The 22,437-nt window shown below is 36.1% G+C and overlaps 1 protein-coding gene across 3 annotated transcripts in view; it reads left to right on the forward strand.

Annotated features, from left to right (window-relative positions):
• The window catches only part of STK26 (serine/threonine kinase 26), a 97,286-nt gene that overhangs the window by 62,506 nt on the left and 12,343 nt on the right, over positions 1-22,437 (forward strand). For all 3 annotated transcript variants that reach the window (XM_036271217.1, XM_036271218.1, XM_036271219.1), the window contains 4 exons: positions 9,542-9,598; positions 17,936-18,044; positions 18,148-18,305; positions 19,128-19,313. In XM_036271217.1, the coding sequence (XP_036127110.1) occupies positions 9,542-9,598; positions 17,936-18,044; positions 18,148-18,305; positions 19,128-19,313 (510 nt within the window). The remainder of the gene's footprint in view (positions 1-9,541; positions 9,599-17,935; positions 18,045-18,147; positions 18,306-19,127; positions 19,314-22,437) is intronic.

The raw sequence follows: 22,437 nt of genomic DNA on the forward strand, positions 1-22,437 counted from the left end.
AGAAGCACATACCTTGTTCATGGATTGGAAGAATTTACATCATTAAAATGTCCATATTACTCAAAGCAATCTATAGATTTAATGCAATCCCTATGAATATACCAATGACATACTTAACAGAACTAGAACAAATCCTTTAAAAGTTCATATAGAACCAAAAAAGACCCTGAATAGCCACAGGAAACTTGAAAAAAAAAGGACAAAGTATATGGGATCACATTACCAGATTTCAGGTTATACTACAAAGCTACTGTAATCAATACAGCCTGGTACTGGCACAAGAGCAAGCATATAGACCAGTGGAACAGAACAGAGAACCCAGAAATGGACCCAAGACATTATGCTCAATTAATAGTTGACAATGGAGGCAAGAGAATACAATGGTGTGAAGATAGACTCTTTAATAAATGTTGTTGGGAAAATTGGACAGCTACATGCAAAAAAAATGAAACTAGACCATCAACTTACACTGTACTCAAAAATAAACTCAAAATGGATAAGAGACTTAAATGTGACCCATGTATCCAAAGAAATTCTAGAAGAAAATGTAGGCAACAAAATTTCAGACATCATACGCAGCAGAATTTTCAATGATATATCACCTAAGGCAACGGAAACAATGGAAAAAAATGAACACATGGGACTACGTTAAACTCAAAAGCTTCTGCACAGCAAAAGAAAGAACCATCAAAATGGAAAGGCAACTCACTGTATGGGAGAGCATAATTGCCAATGATACATCACGTAAGGGTTTAATTTCCAAAATATATAGAGTGCTCATACAACTTAACAAAAGGAAGACAACCCAATTAAAAAATGGGCAGAGGAGCTGAATAGACACCTCTCCAAACAGGACATACAAATGGCTAAGAGACATATGAAGAAATGCTCAACATCACTAATCATCAGAAAGATGCAAATTAAAACAACAATGAGGTATCACCTCACACCTGTCAGAATGGCCGCCATCAACAAATCATCAAACAATAAGTATTAGCAAGAGTGTGGAGTAAAGCAGACTCTAGTACACTGCTGGTGGGAATGCAGACTGGTGTAGCCACTATGGAAAACAATATGGTGTTACCTCAAAAAATTAAAAATTGAACTTCCTCTTGACTCAGTGGTCCCACTTCTAGGAATATATCCCAAGAAGCCTGAAACACCAATCAGAAAGAATATATTTACCCCCATGTTCATAGCAGCACTATTTACAATAGCTAAGATCTGGAAACAGCCCAAGTGTCCATCAGTAGACGAATGGATAAAAAAGCCGTGGTATACATACACAAGGGAGTGCTATGCAGCTGTAAGAAAGAAAGATCTTTTATCCTTTGAGATGACATGGAGGGACCTGGAAAGTATTATCCTAAGCGAAACAAGTCAAGCTGAAAAAGAAATACCACATGATCTCACTTATTTGTGGAGTATAATGAACATAACAGTCTGAGGAACATAGAAGTAGGGTACAGATTGACATCCCTCAGAAGAGGGGGTGATAGGGGGAGGGAAAAGATAAACCACAGAACTTATATGTATGTATGCATAATCAATGGACATAGACAACAAAGCCAGGGATAGGGACGAGGGTGTCAATGGGGTACAAAAGGAGAAACATTTGTAACAAAAATAAAATTTAAAAAATAATGAAAAAAGACGTGGTACATATACAGAATAGAGTACTATGCAGCTGTAGTAAAGAAAGATCTCTTATTCTTTGAGATGACATGGAGGGACCTGGATAGTATTATCCTAAGGGAAACCAGACAAACAGAGAAAGACAAGTATCATATGATCTCACTTATTTGTGGAATATAATGAACATAATAGTCTTGAGAACAGCATAGTCCCAAAGACGTGGAAGTAGGGTACAGACTGACAATCTCCAGAAGAGGGATTTTGGGGGGAGCGATAAACCACAGAACTTATATACATGTATGCATGACCAATGTATATAGACAACAAATCTGGGGACACGGCGGGGAGGGAAGGGGAGGTAGGTGTCAAAGGAGAAGGAAAAACATCTGTATCAAAAGTAAATAAATTAATAAAAATAAAAAATAACTTAAAAATATACATTAAATAAACTGCATTTAAAATGGGCTATTCTATATTACTCTCATGGAAAATGAACTGTAACTCTGTTTGTGTTATATATGCCTAAGATTTCATCTTAAAAACAATTTTCCCTCATAGTATATATGTACCAGTTACCCAGTAAATACTTAATTTTTAAGTAAATAAAACTAGTAGTTTTTTTTCCAAATCTTGACTGTATTATGTTCTCACACCAGTTAGTGATTCAGAGCCATTATCTAAGATGTCTTCTTAAAGAATTAAACAGAATTATTTTTATTTCCTTTACCCATCATTAATTAATGTACAAGATGTAAAAGACTGCTTTAAAGAACATGATAAAATTATTGAAATTCACAGCTGGTTGATATTATTTGTATCTGAATATATTTACCTTAAAGTAAATAAATATGTGTATATTAACTATACATAGACATACACACATACACAAAAAAGAAATATCTTATTATTTTAGAACCTTTTAATATATTTTATTTAAAGTATTTTCTTAAATTTACCATCATATTTATTTTTCATTTTTATTAAAACATAGAGTGGCTATGTGGGCTTGCATTTTTTAAAAGTAAAATTATATAAAATATAACAAGGTTCTGTTTAATGAAGTCAATGTAAATCAAGGCTACATCCTTTAAGTACCATCAGGGAACGGCATTATCAATCAACTTAAGTTTTTTCCATGACCTATCCTTCCATTTCAGATGACATAGGGAATTTTGTGAGTCAGGTCAATTGAGTAATGTAGGATATGCGCTTTTCTTAGGTTATCCTTACACTTACATAACCAACAGTTCCTCACTGTATGCTAAAGGACATGTTATTGTATCCGAGAGAAAATTATATTTTCTTTGAAACAGTATGCAGTTGTAACGATTTTTTTTTATCCTCACCCAAGGACACTTTTTGCATTTATTTTCAGATAGAGCAGGAGGAAGAGAGGTGGGAAGAGAGAGAAAGAAACATCGATGTGAGAGAGATACATTGAGAGGTCGCTACTCACACAACCCCGACCAGCTCCGGGGACAAACCACATCCCAGACACGTGCCCTTAGCAGGAACCAATCCAGGACTCTGTAGTCCTCGGGCTGACACTCTAAGCACTGGGCCAAACCGGCCAGGGCTGTAATGATTTTTTTGAGACATGAAAAGTGTACTAGGTATTCATGTTTACTGAGCTCACTGTATAACTTCATTTTTAAAACAAGAGTAAAAACCAGACAAACTTATCAGTGTTACCACAGTATTTTCCTTTAATTTTAGTTCACTGCAGATTTTCTTGAGAGACAAAGTTAGTTTTTATAAAGTATAGTAAAATAAGCAAATCCTTCCTTTCTGATCTTATAATATTGGAAGAACATATTATAATTTTAAAATATTTTTCTAGTTCAGTGTAAATATTAAAATTAAGTGCACTCAGGCATTAAATAGAATTTGAATCGTGCCTTTATTTGCTGTTGAAAAATGCCATTAGATTTCTGTTTATGTTAAGGAAATATGCCCCCCTCCACTTACTACCACCACTGATATTTATAAAATAAAATAAAAAAAGAATTGAATGATTTAAGTAAAATATTTCAGAATAGAGTCTGTACAATTTTGTGACCTTCTCATTTTTCCTGAGACTTTTGTGTGTGCATACTTCCAGCATTTGGTGAATATTTCTGGAATATTCTTTAATTTTAAAATAATATGTGTTTTCTTTTTTTTGTTCACTTCATTTTTATTTAATTTATTGGGGTACCACTTGTTAATAAAGATGTACAGGTTTCAAGTGCACAATTCCACAGTACACCATCTGTACATTGTATTGTGTGTTCACCACCCCAAGTCAAGTCTCCTTCCATCACCATTTATCCCCCATATACCCTTCTTTACCTCCCCCCACCCCCCCACACCTCTTCACTCCAGCAATCACCACACTGTCGTGCATGTCCATGAGTTTTTTCTTATAAAATATGAAGGAAATTGAAGATGGGAAAATTTTCTTCTTACAATGTTTCTTTTTTTCCTCAAAATAAGAATGTCTTTAAACTTCATATAACACACCTCTAAGAAGCCCCATATTAGATTCAATTCAACAGACACTTACTTATGCGTATTCCCCTCATTCTGCATATTTCCTCTGGTCCGTCTCATCCACTTTATTCTGACAACTTCTAAATTCATGTCGCTGGTTCCAGCCTTTCTCCTTAGCCCCAGATAGGTATATCTAACTTGCCTCATATTATCCACTTATCTGTGGATACATCAAGTGCAATAACCCTAAAACTGGAGAGTGGCATTTGAACTAAGTCCTGAGTATGATTTTTTAAAATATTTTTTCTTTATTGATTTGAGAGAGTGAGAAAGTGAGAGAGAGAGAGATATATAAACATCGATGAGAGAGAACATTGATTGGCCACCTCCTGCATGCCTCTCACTGGGGATCAAGCCCACAACCTGGGCATGTGCTCTGACTGGGAATCAAACTGGTGACGTCTTAGTGCCTGGGTCGACACTCAACCAGTGAGCCACACTGGCCGGGCCTGAGTATGATTTTGATGGAAGTTGGGATGTAAAGGTCGGGTATAGACAAAGCAAAGGTCAGGTATAGACAAGGCATTCTAGACTGAAAGAAAAATGATTCAGAGGTGGTAAAGTATCTGGCAAGGTGATCTCTACTGTCACTTGCAGTCCTATAAAATTTTACATTCTATTTTTTTTAATCCTCTCCTGAGGACACGTTCATTGATTTTTAAAGTAAGAAAGAGAGAGAGAGAAAAACAGTGTTAGAGAGAAACATCAATTGGTTGCCACCTGCATGTCCCAAGCAGGGATTGAACCCGCAGACTAGGTATGTACCCCAACTGGGAATTGAACCCAGAACACTTTAGTGTAGTGTATGGGACAATGTTGCAACCAAATGAACCAGACCACTAGAGCTATGCTACATTCTACTTTTTTTATTGTGGTAAAATATACATCATAGAATTTATCACTTTAACCATTTTATTGTTTTTAATATATTTTATTGATTTTTTTTTAGAGAGAGAGAGGAAGGAAGAGAGAGATAGAAACATCAATGTGACATAGAAACATCAATCAGCTGCCTCCTGCACATCCCCTACTGAGGATCAAGCCTGCAACCTGGGCATGTGCCCCAACCGGGAATTGAACCTGGACCTCTTAGTCCATGGGATAGCACTCAAGCCACAGAGCCACACCAGCCAGGCCATTTTAACTATTTTAACGATACATTTCTGTGGCTATAAGTACATTCAGTTTGTTGTACAGCTATCACCACCATCCATCTCCAGGACTTTTTAATCTTCCTCAACTGAAACTGTACACATTAAACAATAAATGCTCATTCTTCACCATAATTTTTTGTTAACCACCATTCTAATTTCTTCTCTCTGAATTTTACTACCTTTAGTTTCCTCATATAAGCTAAATCTTACAACATTTGTTCTTTGGTGACTGGCTTATTTTACCTATACATGCTGGTTTATCTGGCCAATGTCATGATTGACTATTGAATTTATAAACCAGCTCACTTTGTTCAACATGTACTTGATATATAATAATGATCTCTCAAATATAAATAATTGGTATTTTAAATCTATTTTCTATGAACAAATGAATTCACAGTTCTACAGCAGCTTTCCTCACCTCTTTGGCCACGTGTCTGCTTTAGCAGCAAACAGTGGGGTTCAAAGGCCTCATGGGGTTCCAGAGTTGATACTCTAGACACCAGTAATTTGTTTACACTAGACTTCTACTTCTCCTCAGTAAATAGTACAATTCGATAGTACTTTTCTTTTTAGGCAATTTGAATTTTGGAACAAGGAGCTGCTTCCTAACCCTTAGCTGACCAATTATATTAATGCACGTCTTTAAACTTATCCTCTCACCCTGGCCAGTTTGGCTCAGCGGTTAGAGCGTCGGCCTGCGGTCCGGAGAGACCCGGGTTCGGTTCCCGCTAAGGGCATGTACTTCGGTTGCAGTTTGTCCCCGGCCCTGGTTGGTCGTGGCGGTGGCAGTCACTCGATGTGTCCCTTCATGTAGATGTTTCTCTCTCTCTCTCTCTCTCTCTCCCTCCCACTCTATCTGTACAAAAAATGGAAAAATATCCTCGGGTGAGGATTAAAAAATAAAAAAATAAAAAAAAATAAACTTATCCTCTAACCCATTGTTAAAATGTGTGGGTCATTTTATAAGTGGAGAAGTAGAGTTTTTCTTCAGGGACTTCCAATGCATAAATGTGCTGGATGTATGGTTATGGTTTCCAGTCACTTGGCTCTTTTAGAATTTGTAAACCAGTATAAAGATATCATCTTGGCTTTTTAAATTATTTAAAAGCAAACCAAACATACTTATTTGTGTGCTCCAACACAAATATATTTTACCAAAAATCAAAGGTAGAAGTTTTAATTTCTCCAAAAGAATAAAAACTTAGAATCTTTTTTTTTTTTATTTTGTTTTGCTTATGATTGGTATTTTATTGAGACCTGCTATGGCCAAGGAAGTGGCAAGATGAGCCTCTAGTGGTAAAGCTTCCTTGAGCAGGGAGGAACCCCACCAGCTCGCCATTTATACCTATGCCCACTCAGGCCTTGCTTCAGCACTCATGCCTGCCTAACAATCTTCTGAATGTCCAGACCTATGGCCATCCTCCAGTGAAACTTTTTTCTGTAAGCGTTAAACAGAAGGAAGCAGACAGGAAAACTATTGGGTAGTTCTGGTTCTGTGCGTCAGAAGAGTCCTAGTTCCTCTAAAAAAAAAAAAAAAAAAAAAAAAAACTTGCTTGCTAGGAGGAAGGTTTCTTTTCAGATCTAGAAGTTAATTAGTCATAACTTTAATCACATTTTAAATTTCCCATGAATACTTCTTGGTGAAGAACAGAAGTTGGTAAGGTTCTGTTTTGAATTGGTACCAAACACACACACACACACACACATTTTTTTTGCTTGTTTGTTTGTTTTTTATCCTCACCCGAGAACATTTTTTCAATATTTTGTTCAGATAGAGTGGGAGGGAGAGAGAGAGAGAAACATCGACGTGAAAGGGACACATCGAGTGGTTGCCACCCACGTGACCCAACCAGGGCCGGGGACAAACTGCAACTGAGGTACATGCCCTTAGCGGGAACTGAACCCGGGTCTCTCCGGACCACAGACTGATGCTCTAACCACTGAGGAAACTGGCCAGGGCACATACACTTTTTGTTTCTCTTTTTTTGTGGCAAGTTCCCTTAGCAGGAACCAAACCCGGGACTCTCTGGTCCTCAGGCCGATGCTCAACCACTAAGCCAAAGTGGCCAGGGCTCACACACACGGTTTTTAACTTGAAAAACAGATGCTTTCATTCATGCAGAACTGTAAAAACAGATAAACATGTTTTACAAGATTCTTCTTTCATAGTTCAGGTGAATGGGAAGCATTCTGAATTTATAAGGTAGATTATAGCAGTTATTAGAAAGAAACTTGTACAAAAGAAAAAAAATTCTCAGGCTATACAGCATTGTGAGAAGTCTTTTGTGCTCTAGAAAAAAGTATAAATGCATATCAGGTTGATAATTCGGAGGTTCAGAGTGCCTAATTTCTATATATATATAAATGAGTTACATGACCCAGTCTTAGAACTCCTTTCACCTTCCTGCCATAATGGAGAATTATTTCCTCTCTTTCCTTATTTTTTTATTGATTTTAGAGAAAGTGGAAGGGAGAGAGAGAGAGAGATAGAAACATTGATGAGAGAGAACATCAATTGGTGACTTCCTTTATGCCCCCTACTGGGGATTGAGCCCACAACCTGGGAATGTGCCCTGACTGGGAATCAAACCAGCAACCTCTTGGTGCATAGGTCAAAGCTCAACCAGTGAGCCACACCAGCCAGATCCCTCTCTTTCTTTCAATAGACACTGCTGTTAACAATGACTCTCAGCTCTTTCTTTCTTCAGTTCAAGCTGTCCTGTTGTGACAAGAGAGAGTGGATATCAAGATTAGGAGGAGGATACATTGTTCCTCTCTCTTATACATCCTACATAGTATCAGCATCAAGAAAGGAAAGAGGAGTCCTTTCATCTTAAATTAACCAAGCCCTCCCTCCCTGACCCTTAACCCTAGGCCACATCTCATTCCCCAAACTACAATGTGACATAAACATTCATTATCATGTTATTGGAATTCATTCTCTGCCATGATAAAAAACACAGCCTCATGAAGATGCTTGGACATTTTGAATGAAACTCCTGAGTACTTCCCAGGGATTTTAGAATTTGAGGGCTACTGACAATAACTTGAGAATTTTCATCCCACAGCTGGGGCTATAAAGGTGAGAATGGTGTTCCTGGCATCCCAAGTTGAAGTACAACACTGAATATATTTTTCCCTCAAAACATTGTTATGGTATAAGTAGTAGTTAGTTTCTCTGCTACTCTTCCTGCTATACTATGGATACCTTTGTATTAAATTGTCTCCTGGCGGACTACCCCAGGAAACTAGACATTATTTTTGTAGGAAAATAACTTGCTTTCTAAATTCCAAACATCTTACTTAAAAATGTACTTTTGGAACACAATCCATTCTCAACTTGGCTACTTGCCAGTATAGTAAAACTAACAATTCCTCTTCCAGTCTACTCTGTGGTCCCACAGAAATTCAGAGAATATCACTCATGAAATGGTATGGAGAGAGAGAGATTTCTAGTATTTCAAGCTATAGTTGAAAGAAGGAATAAAAAACACATAATAGTTTATTTCAATTTTTATCTGATAGAACTGAATGATGTGTGTGTGTGTGTTTACCACTGTTTTGGAATTCACATACAAGTACTCTCCTTATGTGCCCCATTTGCTCTTCTAAAACTTACAGTGAAAATACCTCTATCTAGAGTAATATTCTTTTTAAGCTATATACTCCTGTTCTCTTATTTACTAGGGAAAGGAGACAGTATTCTTTCTAGGTTTCATGTATGGACCAAAAATGTTCATTAATCATGGCTGAATAAAGTTGTAAAGTACATACAACAAAAACAAAAAACTGAAAGAAGGCAAAATAGCCAGTGTCCTCAAATTAAAATCACCTGAAAACACCCAGAAACTCCATAACAAAATTTCTGCAACTTTCCATTTATTCTCTTATTCTTTAATGCATCTTTCTTTTCCCTTTAATATTATCATTCAAAATAATAACTTAAAGCTATGGCTTATTTTTTCTGGATTTTATAAATTGCTAATAGTTCTATGATAAGAAACAATAATTAGCTAACTAAATTTTAAGGAGAGTCAAGTCTCAGAACTTTACTTTCATTTTTAATGTTCTATGGAAAAATAATATTCAGGGTTCAAACACCTAATTTTAAACTTGTATTTTAAAACCAGTACATTAGTATATAAGATTTAACATTTATATTAATTATGTTATCTGGCTCAGGTTTGTAATTATAAGTTGTTTCATGGCTTTTGCAGGGTTCAAAATTATGGATAATAATGGAATACCTGGGTGGCGGTTCAGCACTGGATCTTGTAAGTATTTTTAAATGAACACACACACACACATCCATGCTATAACTTTTTTTAATTACAGTAAAATAATGGCTTTTGGACAAACTAAGTGGTTGCTTTAGTTAATATGTTCACATTAAACTCTTTCTTGAGGACCACTACCCTTAGGTAGACTTAGTTGTATTTCAGGATTGAGCATGTTGCCGAAATTTGTAGAGTATATAAGAAATGCAGAAAGCTTAATAAAATCAAGCCCCCCAAATTAGGAATGAATATGTGGCAGTTGCTGTCAGTTTAGTTTTACATTGTAAACTTATCCCTGAAAAGACTGAGTGTTCTTAGATTTTTAAAAATATGTAATTCAGTTAACTGTCACTAAAAGTGGTTCTTGGGTTCTGACCAAGTAGGCCTATAGACCCAGTTCTCTATAGAGTCCTCTCTGCTTCTTTATAGGTCATTTGGAAATGTGATGGTAATTTTGGTTGTCATAATTGCATAGAAGTGCTACAGTGCTTTTAGTGTGCAGGGATGAGATGCTAAAATTCCACAGTGTGCAGAAGTTCCACCCAATAAAAATGTATTCACACCCAAAATACCTTTGAGAAATACTGGTTGTTTTCCCCAAATTACTGTAATTCCATCAATGTTGGGTTGTTGTTGTTGTTTTCCTTTACCATCTTTCCTAAGAGAGCATTGTATTTAAAATTCAATGTAGAGGCAACTTTGTGTAGAATGACAACTGGGCTGACCTATGGACATTTGAGGTTGTAGGGCTGGCTCTATTCATAACTAAATCTGTGACTATGAATCAAACACATAAAATCCTTGGACTTTGATATCATATAAAACAAAGAAGTGGCACTAAGTTATTTCTAAGTTATATATTATATTATATTATATTATATTATATTATATTATATTATATTATATTATTATAATGCTTCTGACTTTGAAATTATAGAGTATGCTACATGTAAAAATAAAATTTTTGATGATTAAGATCAAGTAATATTTTAATTTGTATTTGTTGTTGTTGTTGTTTTTAATCCTCACCCAAGGATACTTTTCCACTGAACCAGAACCAGGGTACATGCACTTGACTGGAATCAAACCTGAGATTCTTTGTTCTCCAGGTGGATGTTCTAACCCCTGAGCCAAATCAGCCATTCTGATCTCTGCCTAATCAAATATGAATTACACAAATTCAGTAAACTTAAATTTTTCTTAGCCATGTAGTGGGCTTAATTCTTATTTTTAAAGTGGAGATGAGTTTTCCTAACTGAAAGTGACTAAATATTTTAAATAGGGTTTAATCTTGACTGCCAATAACTCAAAGTTTCCAGTAATCCTATGAATAGAAATAGCTAGAAGAGATTTTCTTTCCTTTAAACAGAACTGTACTTAAACTATTCTAAAGAAATTGTAGTTAAACTTAATGGAGAGTTTCATCTCCTTCTAGGAATTTATCTCAGTTTAATCAGTTGAGTTAAGTAATTCTTCCTTGTGTCTAATCTAATTCTCATACTCTAAAGATTGAGTTCATTTTTTTTTCTGTTTCCTCTCTAGTGATAGAACACAAGTGATGTTTCATTGTATAATGATCTTTATGCATATGGAGTCAGATCTCATTCTTGTGTTGAAGTTAAATGATCTCATTTCTTTTTGTCTTTCCACATAATTGTTATACAATAGTTTTTTCTTCATTAGCTCCATAAGATATCTGAGAATTGATCCATGATCCTCCTACTTTTTTTAAGGAAATATTTTAATATCCATTGTGTAGAGTCACAGATTTAAAAAAAAAATTATTGATTGATTTTAGAGAAAGAGGAAGGGAGAGAGAGAGATAGAAGCATTAATAAGAGAGAACATCGATTGGCCGCCTCCTGCATGCACCCCACTGAGTATTTGGCCCATAACCTGGGCATGTGCCCTGTCCGGGACTCCAGCTGGTGACCTCTTGGTACATGGGTCGACTCTCAACCACTGAACCACACTGGCAGGGCCTGCCTTCCACTTTTAAACATTAAGAGCCCTTTGCAACTTTATCACAATTAACTTATCTGGTCTCCCACAGTGCTTACCTGTTTTGTAGGCTCTGACAAAGCTAGTTCACTGATTTCCTCAGGATCATTTATAAGAATGTTAAGCACAAGCCAAGCAAAGACGAGTTTTTTGTGGTATATAATGAACTAAACAAACTGCTGAAAAAAATTAATCCATAGACATGGAGGTGGGGTACAGGCTGACAGGCCTCAGAGGAGGGAGGTTTTCTGGGGGAAGAGATAAACCACAGAGCTTACATGCATGTATGCATGACCAATGAACATAGACCACAAAGCTAGAGATGGAGTGGGGGAGAAGGGGAGGAAGGTGTCAATGGGGGAAAAATGAGAAACACCTATAACAAAAACAAATTGATAAATAAAAAATTATAAAAAAAGAATGTTAAGCTTTAGACACTGGCCCAACTCTAACATAATCTGTATCCCCCATTAGTAGCTTGTTCCATTTTATGAAATCTCTGAATTAAATTATTGTGAGATCTTAATCTCATCCTGCCATTCTGATCTCTGCCTAATCAAATGTGAATTACACAATTCAGTGAACTTAAATTTTTCTTAGCCATGTAGTGGTTAAAAATAAAAATCCTAGGTTCTAGCCCTGGTTCTTCTATTGACTAGATGCCTAATATTGGGCAAGCCATTTAATCTCTTTGCTTTAATTTCCTCAAATGTTAGATGAATAAATTAGGTTAGTAATTTCTCCAGTTTTGTTTTACTTGCTCTAAAATTTAATAATATTGTGATTTAATGATAAATTTTATTTAACTGGACTTTGTATGGAGAGCAAATAATGAGAAAATGTGGTATTTCTTCTCCAGGTATAGTCCTATAAAAATGAATGCTCTCCGTCGGCCTGCGGTCCAGAGAGACCCGGGTTCGGTTCCCGCTAAGGGCATGTACTTCGGTTGCAGTTTGTCCCCGGCCCTGGTTGGTCGTGGCGGTGGCAGTCACTCGATGTGTCCCTTCATGTAGATGTTTCTCTCTCTCTCTCTCTCTCTCCCTCCCACTCTATCTGTACAAAAAATGGAAAAATATCCTTGGGTGAGGATAAAAAAAAAGAAAATGAATGCTCTCATTTGAGGAATCTAATAAAGGATTAGGCCTAGAGGCTTAGGCTACCAGGAACAAGAGAAAACAAGAAGGATGCTGAACAGAGGGAGTTTATCACTTTAAACTGGTACCTGAATAATGGAATGTGAATATGACTTTTAAATTATGTCAACATTATATAGTGTATATCTCAAGATTCTCTCCCAGTCTTGAAAAAAAAAAATGTGTTGTATATCAACAGACTCTGAGCACTGTATGGTATTTTATTGAATTTGTTACCCCTCACTTCTATTCAGTATGAATTGCAGTAGCTTGCAACAAATGCACATATAATGAGCTTAATAGAATAAAACATGAGCACCACAGATCACAATGGCATGAAAGAAACTAGAAATTAATTATAATAAAAACATTCAAACACATGGAGGCTAAATAGCATGTCATTAAACAATGAATGGGTTACCAAGGAAACCAAGGAAGAAATAAACACCTTCTTGGAAATCAATGAAAATGAACACATGACAACACAAAATCTGTGGGACACAGCAAAAGCAGTCCTGAGAAGAAAGTCCATAGAATTACAAGCCTACCTCAAGAAACAAGAAAAAATACTAATAGACTATCTAACTATACAACTTAAAAAACTAGAAAGTGAACAAAAAGAAAAACCCAGAGTAAGTAAAAGGAAAGAAATAATAAAGGTAACAGCAGAAATAAATGACATAGGGACTTAAAAAAACAATACAAAAGATCAATGGTCAATGAAACCAAAATCTGGTTCTTTGAAAAGATAAACAAGATTGATGAACCGTTAGCCAGACTCACCAAGAAACAAAGAGAGAGGACCCAAATAAACAAAATAAGAAACAAAAGAGGAGAAGTAACAACTGACACCACAGAAATACAAAGGATTGTTAAAAAATACTATGAACAATTATACACAATCAAATTGGACAACCTAGGCAAAATGGACAAATTCCTAGAATCATACTGTCTTCCAAAACTCTACTAGGAAGAGTCAGAAAACCTGAACAGACAAATAACAACAAAGAAAATTGAAGCTGTAATTAAAAACTCCCAGCAGCCTTGGCCGGTTTTGCACAGTGGTTAGAGCATCAGCCCATGGACCAGAGAGTCCCCGGTTCGGTTCCTGCTGAGGGCACGTACCTCAGTTGCAGTATGTCTCTCTCACATTGATACTTCTCTCTCTCTCTTTTCCTTCCTCTCTCCCTCCTTCTCTATCTGAAGATAAATGCAAAAATGTCCTCGGATGAAGATAAGTAAGTAAATACATAAATAAATAAACTCCCAGCAAACAAAAGCCCAGATCCAGAGAGCTTCACAGGGGAGTTTTACTGAACATTCAAAGAAAAACTAACACCTATTATCCTTAACCTATTCCAAAAATTCAAGAGGAAGGAAGATTCCCAAACTTTTATGAGGCCAGCATCATCCTAATTCAAAACCAGATAAAGACACTACAAAGACATCAGGCCAATATACCTGATGAACATAGACATCAAAATCCTCAAAAAGATATTAGCAAATCAGATCCAGCAATATATTTCAAAAATTATTTACTGCCCTCACTGGTTTGGCTCAGCGATTAGGGCATTGGCACATGGACCAGAGAGACCCAGGTTCAGTTCCCGCTAAGGGCACATACCTCGGTTGCAGTTTGTCCCCAGCCCCAGTTGGGATCATGTGGGTAGCAGCCAGTCGATGTGTCTCTCTCACATCGATGTTTCTTTTTCTCTCTTCCTCCTTCTTTCCCTTCCGCTCTATCTGAAGATAAATGCAAAAATGTCCTCGGGTGGAGATTAAAAAAAAATTATTTACGGCAACCATGTGGGATATATCCCAGGGATGCAAGGCTGGTACAATATTTGCAAATCAAGAAATGTGATATACCACATAAACAAAATGAAAGATAAAAATCATATGATCATATCAATAGATACTGAAAAAGTACTTGACAAAATCCAGCACCCATTTCTGAACTATTGCTCAGCAAAGTGGGAATAGAAGGATCATATCTCAACATAATAAAGGGCATAAATGAAAAACCAACAGCCAACATCATACTTAATGGGCAAAAACTAAAAACGTTTCCCTTAAGAGTAGGAATAAGACAGGGAATAAATAGTGTGGGGAAGGTAGGAGAGGGGTGGGAGTGGGGAGGAGGGGGTCAATAGGGGAACAAGGAGGGGAACATCTATAATACTTTCAACAATAAAAAAGTAAATAAAATTATATATATACACATACACATATGTGTGTGTATGTGTATATATACATACATGTATGTGTATGTGTGTGTGTGTGTGTATATATATATATATAACATGAGCACCAAGGAAAAACTTGGAAATAATATTATAACATAACATTGCATCGTGGACAGGCTTGAAGTCAAAGGATCATGAGGAAAATCCCTAAATGCTGAAGTATACAGTCTTTGAAAGAACAAATGTCCCTCTCTTGCATATCCTCAGTTGACAACAGAGGCATATTACCCAAGGCCAATACACTGCCCTGGAGACAGTAATATTAGCTATTAGAGACATAGCACAATCTTCAGTCATTAGAGAGAAAGAAGTTCAATTATGCATTCCAGGTACAGTGGGCCAATTTCTTGGCATTCTCTCCCAAGGTTGCATTTGGGGGGAAAAATATATATTCTCTATATATTCTACCTACTTTCCTTTCCTTCTCTTTCCAACCCCCTTTTTTCTTCTTTTCTAATCATTATTAAGATCACTAAGGAAACATTTTAACCACAAGGTTTGGAATAATTTTCACTGTGGTAATGAACCTAAAAACTCAATTGTACCATCACCCCATTCTCATTTCTCTGGCATGGGGTCTCCTCTCCCATCCTCCTCCAATGCCCAGTTAATTGAAATTTTATTTTACTGAATTTTAAATTGGACCTAAATATACCAGTTAAGCTAATGGATCTTTAGGATCCCTTTATTGTTTGTTTTTACTTAAATATAGTTTTGTTTTTTGTGGATTTTTTTTTTTTATAAAGTGGGAGGGAGAAAGGGAAGAAGAGAGAGACAGAAACAGCAAAGTGAGAGAGACACATTGATTGGTTGCCACACGCACAACCCCAACTGGGGCTGGGGATGAACTGCAACCGAGGTACATGCCCTTACTGGGAATCAAACCCGGGGCTCCCCAGTCAGTGGGCCTATACTCTAACCACTGAGCCAAACCAACCAGGGCTTAAATATAGTTTTTATATCCTGTTTTGGGTAATAGGCTGGCTTATCCAGGCCACTTTTAGAATTTCTTCAGAATGGTAGCTAGTACCCATTATATGGACTTTGCCCAATTAGTTTTTTTTAATCTTTATTATTGAGAGTTTTACAGATATCCCCCTTTTATTCCCCTTGCCCCTCACTACCTGGTTTCCACCCCATCATCCCAGACCTTCACCACCCTATTTTCTGTGTCCATGGGCAATGCATATATGCATATAAATTCTTTGGTTAATCTCTTCCCACCCCGCCCCCTCCCCACTTCCCTCTGAGATTTGACAGACTCTTCCATGTTTCCCTACCTCTGGTTCTATTTTATTCATCGGTTTATCAGGTTCATTATATTCTACATATAAGTGAGATCATGTGATATTTGTCTTTCTTTAACTGGCTTATTTCCCTTAGTATAAGCATCTTCAGGTCCCTCAATGATGTCTCAAAGGGTAATAGATCATAGATCACTTTTTTGTATATCTGCATAGTATTCCATTGTGTAAATGTACCACAGCTTTTTTATCCATTCATTTCTGATGAGTATTTGGGCTGTTTCCAGATCTTAACTATTATGATAATGCTAAGACCAAAAAGACCCCCAATAGCTCAGTTTCTTAAGTAACTGAAAGTATACCTCCTCTGGTCCTGTCAACATTTTATGGTCAGTGATACTAAGTACTAATCTTGAGTAGTATGATATTTTCCTTTCAGTTATATGGTAGTACCTCAGAATGTCATTGCCATTGATCAATAAAATAATATTCCATTTCACCATTTAAAATGACTTGTATTACTACTGTTTAAATAGAAATTTCTGGGTAGAAGTTGATAGATTTAAAAGTAAATAGATAATGTACAAAAGGCATCTATTGAACTATGGATATGCCTGGAGTATACTCTATATCCAGACCTCAGTTAATATTAAATGGTGAGACCAAAGTATGGGTTCTATTTTGAGCTATTAAGTTTCAACATGAAAGTACCCATTATTCAGAATAAATATGGCATTCATGAGAGATGAAATATACAGGGTGCCAAAGGGTGGTGAATCCCTCCCAATGTGAGGCAGAGTGGGCAATGCTTGATTTTTCACCATCTCTTCCCTCTTTCCAGCAAACAGAACTTTACCTCAGCTCTGACTTTAGTTTCCCAACCTTTCCTGTAAATGTTGTACAGTCTACTGTTTGTGCTTTATGAGGTAGCAGAATTTTAAAATAACCATTTATTTTAAGGAGAGATTTTTCAAGTATTCCATTACAAGTTCTCCTGAAACCTAATCATTGCTTCCCTTGTATTCCAGTTGAAACTATTGGCTTTGGTACAGGGGTGGGGAAAGAAAGAGAAATGTGTTAGATTTATTTGAAAAAACATATTTTTCCATGATTTGATACATGTTTTGCTCTGAAAGTCTGAATAGTTTAATTATTATACTCCTGGTTAAATTTTAAGTTTGAGTCCAAAAAGTCTCTATAGTTTTACAGTGTTATTAAAATACGTCAATGCTAAGAACTGCTCTACAGGTAACCTATATAATCGAGTTGGATTGATGCTAAAAATAAGTTCAGTGTAAATATTTAATAACTTTTAAACAACAAATGTCAAATTTTATGTAGCTGATTTCTTTTTTCCTATATTAAGAAAGAAAGCTAGTTTTATCATTATTTAAATGTATATTAAGTCTTTGATGTAAATATATAAGAATCTCGGGTTTTGGAGCTAATAAATAGGTAACACTGCTTATATTATTATCTTTTAATATTAAATCCAATCATTTAAAAACCCTTCTAGCCCTTTGACTTAATTTTTTTTACTCTCTTCCCTCACTTTAAAATTTTTTTCTCATTTATTTAAATATTGGTTTAATAAACAGAACTGCTTCATATATCTAAGTGGTTCCCTTATTTCAAAGATATATCAAGTTTAAACTTCATTGTTTTAAACTTTCATACATGTATGTGTGTGTGTGTGTTTGTTCCCCTAAGCTGCGAGCTGGTCCATTTGATGAGTTCCAGATCGCTACCATGCTAAAGGAAATATTGAAAGGTCTGGACTATCTGCATTCAGAAAAGAAAATCCACCGGGACATAAAAGGTATACAAAAATTTAATATGAACCTGAGAGAAATAGGTGCATTCTGAGTAAGCTGAGATTTTTTTTCATTGTCTTTTTTTGTTTGTTTGTTTTGCTCTCCTAGCTGCTAACGTCTTGCTCTCAGAACAAGGAGATGTTAAACTTGCTGACTTTGGTGTTGCTGGCCAGCTAACAGATACACAAATTAAAAGAAATACCTTTGTGGGAACACCATTTTGGATGGCTCCTGAAGTTATTCAACAGTCAGCTTATGACTCAAAAGTAAAGTTATCTGTACAAACTTTTGTTTTTGATAATCGGTTTTATATAACATGCTATCCTATTTAACTTCCCTTTATTTTAAAATATTTCTAAAGCTAGAATTATGTCAAATGTTGCTGTTAAATTATAAGTTCCTTTGATGCTGATAATATTCGGACCCTATTCCCTTTATTTATTCCCATCCCACTTGGAATACAATCCAAAGTCCGTAGTATCACATCCATAGACTCTTGCCCTCGTTCACCTCTCTAGCTTCATCTTATATATATCACTCTCATCTATATTCTATCTGCTTCATCCACAGTGCTTCATTTGTGTTTCATAAACAACAGATACTCTCTGTTCTTAGGACTTTTGCACTTACCCTTCCCACTATCTGGAATAACTTTTCTCCCAATCAGTTCTCTACTTTAAGCATTACCTATACAAAGTAGTCTTCCCTAGCCATCATGTGTAAATTTGCAGCCCCTCAACCCCATCATCCATTATTTCCATATCCTGAGTTATTTTCTTTACAGAACTTAGTGCCATCTGACATTATATATCTATCTCTTCTACTAGAACATAAGCTCCTTGAAAGCAGGGATTTTTGTCTGGTTTATTCGCCACCTGAATCCTCAGTACCTAGACTGTGATACTTTGCATAAAGTAGAGAATTTGGTATGTTTTTTAAACAAATTAATTTTATAAAGAAAAATTTATTGACATCACATTTCTTGAGACACTTTAATATTGTTGTGATCATTAAAATTCCACAGGCTATTTTATGGCAATATTTTGGAATGGAATTTCAAGGTATTTTTATTATTTCTTTAAACTTAGGCTGACATTTGGTCATTGGGAATTACTGCTATTGAACTAGCCAAGGGAGAGCCACCTAACTCTGATATGCATCCAATGAGAGTTTTGTTTCTGATTCCAAAAAACAATCCTCCAACTCTTGTCGGAGAGTTTACTAAGTCTTTTAAGGAGTTTATTGATGCTTGCCTGAACAAAGATCCATCATTTGTGAGTATATGAGGCTACTGTTGTCTATTATTAGATCTACATAGAACAAATGTGTTTTTTTCCTACAGTAAGAAATGCAGAGCATGTGAAAATTGTTGAAGATCCATCCAGGAAACGGGTTCTTCCCACTATATTGCTAATTTATTGTTCTTTTTTATTTATTTTTTATTATTTAATTAATTTATTTTTGTTACAGATGTTTCTCCTTCCCCCATTGACACCCTCCTCGTGTTCCCACACCCTGCCCCCCCAGCACTGTGGTCTATATCCATTGGTTATGCTTATATGCATGTCTTGGGTTTATCTCTTCCCTCCCTCCCCCCCACTCCTCTGAAGTTTGTCCGTCTGTACCCTACTTCCATGAATCTGGGTCTATTTTGTTCACTACCTTATTTTGTTCATTATATTCCACAAATAAGTGACATCATGTGATATTTGTCTTTCTCTGACTGGCTTATTTTACTTAGCATAATACTCTCCATGTTTCTCCAAGTCATCTCAAATGATAAGAGATCTTTCTTTCTTACAGCTGCATAGTATTCCATTGTGTATATGTACCACTGCTTTTTTGTCCACTCATCTATTAATGGACACTAGGGCTGTTTCCAGATCTTAGCAATTGTAAATAGTGCTGCTATGAACATAGGGGGACATATATTCTTTCTTATTGGTGGTTCAGGCTTCTTAGGATATATTCCTAGAAGTAGGATCACGGGGTCAAATGCAGTTCAATTTTTAATTTGTTGAGGAAACACCATATTATTTTCCATAGCGGCTGCATCAGTCTGCATTCCCACCAGCAGTGTACTAGAGTCCCCTTCTCTCCACACCCTCACCACCACTTATTTAATGATTTGTTGATGGCAGCCATTCTGACAGGTGAGAGGTGATACCCCACAGTCATTTTAATTTGTATCTCTTTGAGCTTAGTGATGTTGAGCATTTTTTTATATGTCTTGGCCATTTTTATGTCCTGTTTAGAGAGGTGTCTATTTAGGACCTCTGCCCATTTGTTAATTGAGTTCTTTGTCTTCCTTTTGTTGAGTTGTATGAGTACTCTATATATTTTGGAAATTAACCCCTTATCTGATATATCATTAGCAATTATGCTCTTCCATATAGTAGGTTCCCTTTCCATTTTGATGCTTGTTTCTTTTGCTGTGCAGAAGCTTTTCAGTTTGATGTAGCCCCATGTATTCATGTTTTTCCTTTGTTTCTCTTGCCTTAGGCATTGCATCAGTGAAAATTCTTTCGTATGATGTCTGAAATTTTGTTGCCTGCATTTTCCTCTGGGATTTTTATGTATTCACAAGTCACATTTAAGTCTTTTATCCATTTTGAGTTTATTCTTGTGTATGGTGTAAGTTTGTGCTCTAGCTTCATTTTTGCATGTAGCTGTCTAATTTAACCAACACCATTTATTAAAGAAGCTGTCTTACCTCCATTGTATGCTCTTGCAACCTTTGTCAAATATTAATTTAGCATAATGTCTTGGGTCAATTTCTGGGTACTCTGTTCTGTTCTTTTGATCTGTATGCCTGTTCTTGTGCCAGTACCATGCTGTTTTGATTACAATGGCTTTGTAATATAACATGATATTCGGTATTGTGATCCCTCCTACTTTGTTCTTCTTTTTCATGATTGCTGTGGCTATTTGGGGTCTTTTTTGGTTCCATATAAACTTTTAAAGTGTTCTAGTTCTGTGAAATATGTCGTTGGTATTTTAATGGGGATTACATTTAATCTATAGATTGCTTTGGGTAGTATGGACATTTTAATGAGGTTAAGTCTTCCAATCTATGAACAAGATATATGCTTCCACTTTTTTTAATCCTCGAATATTTTTCTATTTATCCTCAGATAATAGAGTGGGAGGGAGAGAGAGGGAGCGAGAGAGAGAAAGAGGGAGAGAGAGAAACATTGACGTGAGAGGAAAACATTGACTGGTTGCCTCCTTCATGACCCCAACCAGGGCTGGGAATGAACTGAAACCATGGTACATGCCCTTGTCCATAATCACACCTGAGATTCATTGGTCCACTGGTCAGTGCTCTACCACTGAGAGAAACAGGCCAGGGCATTTCTACTTTTTTATATCTTACTCTATTTCCTTTTTCAATGTCCTGTAGTTTTCTGTAAACAGGTCCTTTATTTCTGTGGTTAAGTTTATTTCTAGGTATATGATACAATTTTTGTTGCAATGGTAAATGAGATCATTTTTTAAGTTTCTCTTTCTGTGTGTTCATTATTGGTGTATAAAAATGTCAGTGATTTCTGGATGTTAATTTTGAATCCTGGGACTTTGCAAAATTTATTTATTAAATCTAATAGATATTTGACGGAGTCCTTAGAGTTTTCCATGTACAATATCATGTTATCTATGAATAATGACAGTTTCACTTCTTCCTTTTCAATTTGGATCCATTTTATTTTTTCTTGTTTTCTGATTGCTGTGGCTAAGATTTTTAGTACTATATTAAATGAGAGTGGTGAAAGTGGACATCCCTGTCTTGCTCATGTTCTCAAGGGAAATGCTTTTAATTTTTGCCCATTGAGTATGATTTGGGTGTAGGATTGTCATAAATTGCCTTTATTATGTTGAGATATGAACCTTCTTTTCCCACTTTGCTGAGAGTTTTTATCAAAAATTGATACTGGATTTTGTCGAATGCTTTTTTATCGTCTATCGATATGATCACATGATTTTTATCTTTCATTTTGTTTATGTGGTGTATCACATTTTTCTATTTACGAATATTGTACCAGCTTTGTTCACTTCTTTTTTTTTTAATTTTTTATTTATTTTTTTGTTACAGATATCTTACCTTTTTTACCCCATTGGCACACCCCTCTCTACCCCACCCCCGCCCCTCCACCCTGTCCCCGGCTTAGTTGTCCATGTCCATTGGTCATGCATACATGCATATAAGTTCTGTGGTTTATCTCTTCCCACCCCCCCACCCCCATCCGCTCTTCTGAGGGATGTCAGTCTGTGCCCTACTTCAATGTGTCTGAGTCTACCGTGTTCCTCAGACTGTTATGTTCATTGTATTCTGTATATAAGTGAGATCATGTGGTATTTGTCTTTTTCTGCTTGGCTTCTTTCACTTAGGATAATACTTTC

Source organism: Molossus molossus, unplaced genomic scaffold (genome assembly GCF_014108415.1).
Source record: "Molossus molossus isolate mMolMol1 unplaced genomic scaffold, mMolMol1.p scaffold_m16_p_2, whole genome shotgun sequence".
NCBI lineage: Eukaryota > Metazoa > Chordata > Mammalia > Chiroptera > Molossidae > Molossus > Molossus molossus.